Source organism: Opisthorchis viverrini, assembly GCF_000715545.1.
Source record: "Opisthorchis viverrini unplaced genomic scaffold opera_v5_194, whole genome shotgun sequence".
In the NCBI taxonomy this organism is placed as follows: domain Eukaryota; kingdom Metazoa; phylum Platyhelminthes; class Trematoda; order Opisthorchiida; family Opisthorchiidae; genus Opisthorchis; species Opisthorchis viverrini.
The window spans coordinates 242,622-250,668 of NW_008751850.1; the positions used below are offsets into that span (position 1 = coordinate 242,622).

Consider the following 8,047-nt stretch of genomic DNA (forward strand, 5'->3'; position numbering starts at 1 on the left):
TTTTGTACTGTAAGTGTGGGACATACGTTCAAGGCAGTCACTGCCGTCTTTCCAAGTCATAATTCTTTACATTTTTCACGGGGTCCATCAAATCCCAACCAACTTTTGTGTTCCAAAGTACTTTACATGTACATGAAAAGAAGTCAACCTTTTGCAAACCGTACAGTGGTCGTTTCCAGTTGGATTTGAACAAATGCAGTCGTTTGAAAATGGACCGGTTACGTGGCAGACGTTGCATAATCGCACCATTTTTATACCCGTAATTCATGAAATTCCAGTGGGAAATCTTAACCCTCAAACAGCAGTAACGAAGTTTCGAATATACACTCATTTGCAAACTAATTTGGTTTTTCGACAGACTCACTCGGAACCCAGCTGAATCTCTCGTTTGTGATGTTCTCAGGCAGCTGAATGTGCTGCACCAGGCCGCCTCATGTTTCGGTCGCCACGATGTTCGAGATATCGCGATACATGTACTACTCATTTGGTTTTGCGAGGGACTCACCTGGAACCCACCTAAATCTCTTGTTTGTGATGTTTCCAGACCTACCTGTTGAGCCCCAAGAAGGGCGAAACCGGTCGTGGACCGTCGACGAATTTTCAGCAACCTTATGAGTAGTGCATCACGAACTGTCGCTTTTCTTTCAAACATTCGAATCGAGATCTGTGACTGAAGATTCGGACCACTCTGTCTAGACCTGAGCAACTTAGAACGTCTGCCTTAAAACAATCATACGATACACCGCATCGGGTGCCGCTCACTAACATCCGGAATGCCCNGAAACATGAGGCGGCCTGGTGCAGCACATTCAGTTGCCTGAGAACATCATAAACGAGAGATTCAGCTGGGTTCCAAGCGAATCTCTCGAAAGAATCAAATTAGTTTGCTGATGAGTCCATATTCGCTAATTTCGTCCAATTTGGTTTCAAGTAGAACGGACACCTGGGGATTGCACCTACCCGATGAGCATATTCGCTACGAAATCGGTCATGGGCTGTCGACGGATTTTCAGCAACCTTATGAGTAGTACATCACGAACAATAACAAAGGTTTTGTGGTCATAATGTCAGTCCCTGTAACTGCAAGCAACTTTACCGAAATGTCGAAATTTCACCTCACACGGGGCACCTTTAAGCAGACAAGAAGGAAAATTTCTTTTGATTTCCGAAATGTGTTGTTTGGCAAACTTTTGCTTTGCCTCTCTCGGGAAATTATCACGCCGACATAAAATGGATATCCGGTTAGCTCCATAACATCGAGCATTTTCTACCTCCGATTCGGAAATTCGGTCGAGCTAACACCGTGGGTGAAGATGTTAAGGCATGCATAACGGAAGGTATAAAAAAATTCTTCGTTTTGTATTCCGTGTTGGTATCCGTACACTATGTCTGACCTCAAGTTGGCCAACTGCTACTTAGACGCTTTTGATCGAATGAACGAAAAGTTCCTGACAGCCACTGACCCAAGTGTAAATACAGGTCTTGCCCGATTAGTGAGGATAAGGTCAGCGATGCAGATCATTTTCAAGGAAGTTAACCAATTACACCAACTATTCAATAAGAAAATTGCCAAGGGAAGCTTCTCGGAAGTTTCTTTTCTTTGAGGTGCTTGCGGAAAATTTTTAAGCAAGTGCCTACAATATTGGTGCGTGTTTCTGCCGTTTGAAACCAAAAATAGTCACTTACTTAAACTGACTAATGAGTCTCATGAATGAAGATATTGTGGCAATTGCGTGGGAGAGTTAATATTATTAAATGAGCCTGTCTCTACAGAAAACGTCGATGGCTGTTGGTCCTTTGGTGCTCTAAGTAAACCTCCGGTTCGGGTAATTGTGATATACGGAAGTGTTAGAACACGCCCAGACAAGAAAAAAGCACATGTGCAGAGTGACGCATCCTCAAGGTCACCATCGGTACGACACGTCCGGAAAGTAGGTGAGTTGGCGGCTCTCGCCAAACACGGCTTAGCAACACACGACCAGCTTAGTGGGCCTGAAAGTGTTCTCGACCGAACAACAAGTGAACGACCATATTTGGCCATTTAGTCATCCCATATACTAACGCACACGCTCTGTATGTTTTGTCCTGGCAATACGGCCGTGTCCCAAGTTCTCTGTCTTTTCCCCATCGCTTAGTCTGGCAGGCTCAGTGCAGGCGTAACCAATAGACGGCAATAGACTCACCGAATTAAGTCGGATAGAGAAATATCGACCTAATATCCTTTCTCTGTTTTTCCCATAAGAGATTTTTTCGGTTGGTCTCTGTTCGATAAAAATTTTGTTCAGTCCGTTTAGATGATCCATTGCTTGAGGTATATTTGAGTCTGTACAATTCACATTAATATCTGAGAGAAAAGTTAGGAAAACTCCGACTGGTAAGTGCTGCAACGTTGCATCAGGTGTCATCAATAAACGTCCCTCTCTTGTAAGCAATGAGAGAAGCTCGATTACAATTTGAGGATGCACTCAATTGATGGATTTACACGTTGCGCTTTTCAACACTTTTGACAATCAATTTAGCCTACCATCCATTTGACTGATCAACGTTTTTATCAACCCTTTTTGTTCTATACATTTTCACCCCCGTTTGTCATTGCGTTCGTTTTTCTAGCTGCTCCAGAAGTACACACGAATAAAGTGGTTTATGCTCGCCTCGGACAGTCCCTTCGGGTGCAGTGTGAAGTGAAGTCACATCCCCCAGCCGATCGGGTTTTCTGGGTTCGCGATAAAACCATCTCAGATACAACATTGTTGTCAGCATCCCGGCTCTTCTCACCAGTTGATGAAACACAATGTTTGAACGAATCAGAGGTGATTCGATCATCATCCGCAAACTACTGGTTTAGCTCCGTACTACAATTCAATACGGTTCAACACGAGGACGCTGGTGTGTATCGTTGTATTGCCCGTAATCAGATCAAAACAAGTTCCGGTTTCGTAAGCAAGCGCTGTGCCCAGAGAAGCACTGTTGTCCAGGTGTACTGTAAGTTGAGGTAAACAATAGTGCAAACTGTTCCTATGAGTTTTCCGGGACTGTACGGCTCTACGTATATCATTCGCATTTTTTCTTATTTTAGATCCACCTGGCATGCCAACAATTAGTGGTTCAAACGCTCGACTTGTTTATCTCGGAGCTCAAATAGAGCTAGACTGCCAGTTGAACCAGAAATGTAAGCTTGGAACTGTTCATCTTAAAAAGCAGTTTATCCGCATGCCTTAACAGTGGTACCATGATACTTTTGAAGAGGATATATTCCAAATTCTAGAAAACCGTTGAATAACCAATCATATTTCAGCAGACTGCCCTTGTAACTTGTCTCATGATTTGCCTTTAATGGGAGGCAAAAATGAACTCCAGGTGAATGCGTTGAAAAAAATTGCATCAGGTTTTATTTTTTTACGATATTCGAGATGTCGCACTATATTGGCATTAAGAAACACTGTCGTTCAGCTGTAACGCCCTTTCTGTGCCTAGCTGCCATGCCACCCGAAGGAAGTACGAGGGCTGGGATACTGCCAGGTTGCCCAAGTCGAGAGGCAGAGGTCGGGTTCGAGCCGCGGACCTCTGGTCAGTGAATTCGCGCTCTAACCACTTGGACCATCTTGCCCCCAAGAAACACTATGCCCAATGAAGTTCGACAGACTTTGACCAGTTCCGACCATTTTAGAGCCCACCAAATAGGTGCAGTCTTCAGGATTTAGTCGACTTTATCTTCTACTTTAATGCAAATTCCAAGTCACTCGCAGAATGCACTCACACATTTGCCACATAGCTTTTATTAGGAGATTCGAATGGATGTCAGCGGAATTCCTTGTTACTGGATTCCTTTACAGAGCTCAACCTTAGGGGGCGAGATGTCCAAGTGGTTAGAGCGCGAATTTACTGACCAGAAGGTTCGTGGTTCGAACCCGACCCGTCTAGGCTTGGAAAACCTGACAGTATCCCAGCCCTCGTGCAACCTTCGGGTGGTATGGCGGTTAGGAACCGAAAGGGTGCTACAGCTGAACGATTTTTTCTGAACGCTCAACCATAGAGTCAGATAGACAGACACCTCGAGATTCCGCCTGTCTGGAGTGCCAAAAAGAAGAACTGAATCGACCTTCGGTTTCCAAACCCTTCTCCACGAAATACTTTATGGCCTACAATAAGAGACCGCACGTTTAACGTTTTTGTCATCGGAATACCAGAACAAACGGCATTTCAAGAAGCGTTTCGGCGATAACAATACAAAACTTCGAAGCTGGGTCATCAAAACAGAAACCCTCAGTGATCAAAATCACTGAGTTTTGCGGGATAAGTATTTCGTTCATAGTCACACGACTCTCGTTTGGAAAGTCGTGTTCCTGTTCTGGCGTGATTATTCCGATGAGTCCACACCAAGCGGAGGACGCACTGGTTGAGTCCACACCGAATGGGGGAAGCACTGGTCTCGAGGTTCGCTCCTATCAGAGCTCATCAGCAGTGCATATCCAATGGTCGTGCCGGGACTTGAACCCCGGACATCTGATATGCGAGACGAGCGTCCAACCCCTACTCCACCAACGCACGTTGGACGCATCTGAATTATCACGTCTGAACAGGCGAACGTGTTCATACTTGAGCGAAGTGATTGGTGTGGCCGACTCATCGAACGACGGTCCAATCACTGTCCTGGTTGTGACGATCGATTCACCCGCCAGTCAGGACTCCCGAGTCAGGTAGCGTGACACACACTTGAGAAACCATCTAGGCTGCTTGGCTTGTTCATCTGTTTTTTAGCAGGAGATTGTGTCATAATTCACACTTCATAAGACGTGCCTTCAAGGTGTTTGCACACTAGTCAGTCCCATTTGATGTTTCCACCTGATCTGCCATTAATTCACGGATGCCACAGCAATTTGCTTTGCGCACAGTATTGCAGACTTTCTGCAGTAAGCGTTCGCATTAGTTCTTCACTCACGCCCTAAGTCAACTCACACGGAATTTGGTCAGTAATACTGTGTTACACGTTATCGGGAAGATTCGTTCCGTTAGCTATAGATTGGTAAACACTCTGTCAGTCAAACAGAATTCCGGATCAGCCTTAAGAGTACGTCACCAGGATCACCACAAACTGGTTTTGATTCTTCACAGGCAAGCCACAGATGGGTCCAGAACTGGTCAATCTGGTGAAACAACTTCAAAGTGAACATCCACGGATAGCCATCATTTCCAGCTTCATTTTAGCCTTGAACACGTACTGAAAACGATGGCAGCCCAAAGGATAAAAACCTTGAAATATCGCTTATTAATATCCAAAGCGGAACAGTCCTTAACTGAATAGATGAAATTTGTAAGGCCAAGGCAATATGGTATCTGTATTTTTGGACCTGCTGTGCTCTCCGTTCCCACTGTAGATCCTGGGATACCCGCTCCTGATCTCCGTTGGATGTGGCGTCCTCGGATATGCCAGAATCTGTCGGAGGCTCGCGAAGTGGTTGACGGTGATGAGCGCATTTCAGTGGGGAAAAATCGGAAACGTCTGGTTATCAGATCTGCTCAACTACAGCACGAAGGAGTGTATACCTGTTTGGCATCCAATGGACTGGGAGAATCACTAAGTCCCTTCGTCGACATTGTTATCTTGGGTAATTTGCACGTATGCCATTTTGGACACATTTTACGTACATCGGCTTTCTGGAGCTGGCTGAACACCACTGTGGTCTTCACCAAATAGTGCACATCGCGTAACAAGCATGAATAGCAATAGGCAGCGGACAGCTGTCCAAAATTTGTGAACAACTAAAGGCCTCCATAACACACAACTTGTTAAAAAACCAAGTATATTTCCCAAAAATTGATTCCTAGTGGAAGAAGAAATTCCCTTCGCCTCGAAGACATTTATCAACAAACACGAACCAACCAGCCATCCTCAAAAGGCTGTCGCCACGGGATCTCTATCCGTATCTTGATCATGGCACTCAAACGAATGTAGGAAGACCCTTCACCTCGAAGTCATTTATCAACTAAAACGAACTAACCAGCTAAAAACCACTGGATGGGGAAGTATCTATCTCATTTGCAAACAGTCTTTAAAAAGTAAACATCCTCACGCGTCCTCTTGAACTTTCCTAGCTATTCATTGTCTTTTACACAAAACTAAACGAACGCCACAAAGCGGTTTCGTAATTTCTACAATACATTTCACATTCCATCAGATGCGGGGTGGAGTTTGGCCACTAACCATATACTACTTGCATCGTTCGTCAGTATTATCCATCGTTACACCAGTAGATGGAATACCATCCGACTATTTTGCAATATAATCCTGCAATGGACACACATTTTGTCCGGCATAAAAAGGTGAAAAACCAGAACAAGGCTCACGAACAAAACAACCACCCGGTGGTGTCATTCTGTCAACAGATTTTTAACTAAAATCTCCCAGCCTCCTCGTCTGGTAAAACAATGAGCAGCTACCTATGCTGCTGGTTCCACGTTCCCCTTCCAGTGCGGTCTTCATATCAAGTTCGGGATCAAAGAACTTTGGATTTTTTTATACCGACTGGGCTAGCGGGACGTCGATGGGTTTTTTTTCCAGTTGAGTAAATATTCGCGCTGTAACACGTCTCTAGATGATGGCGAATGTATGAACCACTTTTTTTACAGAATTTGTTTAAAACAAGTAGATATGTGACTCTCCTGAAACCTGTATTTCAAAAAATTTAAGTTGAAAAATGAACATTGTAGTGAGATTCTCGTGTATCACCTCCATTTGGTACACAACTACCATCTGGTTCGATGAAAAGGATAGCCCAGGCATTCATAACGCTTTTGTTGTGCACTATGTTGTCATTTGATTGGCTACAAGTAAATCAAGTAAACACAAGTAAACACTCCGTTAATTCAGGTGTTTCGTTTGGCAATGCCCTTACAATTCGTAGATTGAACTTTTCACATACTTTGTCTGTTTCACACTTCAAACCTGAGTCTAAGAAAGAATTCTAGTGTGTTACCCTCGACAGTTCGCCATCTAACTACTAGAGGTGGTTGAATTTGGCAACAGCAGAGAAGAGGTGTTGGAGAGCAGAAAAATTACCCTACCGTTTTGTTGAGAGTGAACTATCAACCCCAAGATCACGTGGTTCTCCTACAGAACTGAAACTAACCCATCGTCACTGCGGCAGTCTTATGCAGTTGGATGTCTCCCTGCTGGATTAACAAACTGAAGATGTTTTTTTCTAAAACGGTCGGTATGCTACAGTGGTTAAGATGTAACCAACTCCAAATTTTCGGAGAGCCTTAACTACTCACAGATTTTGAGAGCCTCTGATTGGGTAGTGCCACAATGAATCCAGAATTCAAACAAGCAAAAACGAAGAAGGAGTGAATTGCCAGACCATTTTGTTGTAATGTTGTTTATCATTTAGACAGACGGTAACACACCCCCACCTAGTTTTTTAGCTATGATTAAAAATTTCCTTCCTCCCGAAGGGAGGTTGATTTGTCCCAAATGTTAAGTCTTTGTTGAACGCCCCAAGTAGTACAGTCAAATTTACCGACCTCCGCTAACTGTTCATGAACCTCAGGTCCAGTGAAAATTACCGAAAGGCCGAAAATTCTGAAAACGTATGACCTGTCCAGTCGGCCCTCGTCACCAATCAAGCTACGCTGTGTGGCCCGTGGAAGGCCTCAGGTCCGCATTCGTTGGTTACAAAACGGACGTCCGGTTGTTTCTGAAAACACACTTCCAAGACACAATAATGCAGGTCAGCTACAAGTCTTCCAAGTGGTGAGTTTTTTGTTTGTGTTGCTGTCTGGATTACTGTTCCGTGGACAGAATGCAAATCAACTAACCTGTATACTATAGGCTAATTTCAGTAATATCGATCCGACACCGAAACGCAGGGAGGATACGATTGTATATCGTGATTCAGTCGACCTAAATTTGTTTAACATGTGTGCAATCCAAACGGTTTCCAAGTGTACCTGCAAAACTGTTATATCTGCTGATTCGTCAATCTGTGTTATCTGCTGGTGACCCGCTCCAGTGCCTAATGCCGGAGAAAAAAGACTCACAGAAGGGAAT

General features: G+C 44.2%; 2 protein-coding genes across 2 annotated transcripts in view; one reads left to right on the plus strand and one right to left on the minus strand.

Annotated features, from left to right (window-relative positions):
• Positions 1-4,693: 4,693 nt before the first annotated feature.
• Positions 4,694-8,047, minus strand: part of T265_14435 (hypothetical protein) — a gene marked incomplete at both ends in the record, with an annotated part of 10,655 nt that continues 7,301 nt past the window's right edge. Inside the window, 1 exon segment of the mRNA XM_009173618.1 lies at positions 4,694-4,747. Within this exon segment, the coding sequence (XP_009171882.1) occupies positions 4,694-4,747 (54 nt within the window).
• Positions 5,303-8,047, plus strand: part of T265_07931 (hypothetical protein) — a gene marked incomplete at both ends in the record, with an annotated part of 9,959 nt that continues 7,214 nt past the window's right edge. Inside the window, 2 exons of the mRNA XM_009173596.1 lie at positions 5,303-5,642; positions 7,548-7,750. Of these exons, the coding sequence (XP_009171860.1) occupies positions 5,303-5,642; positions 7,548-7,750 (543 nt within the window). The remainder of the gene's footprint in view (positions 5,643-7,547; positions 7,751-8,047) is intronic.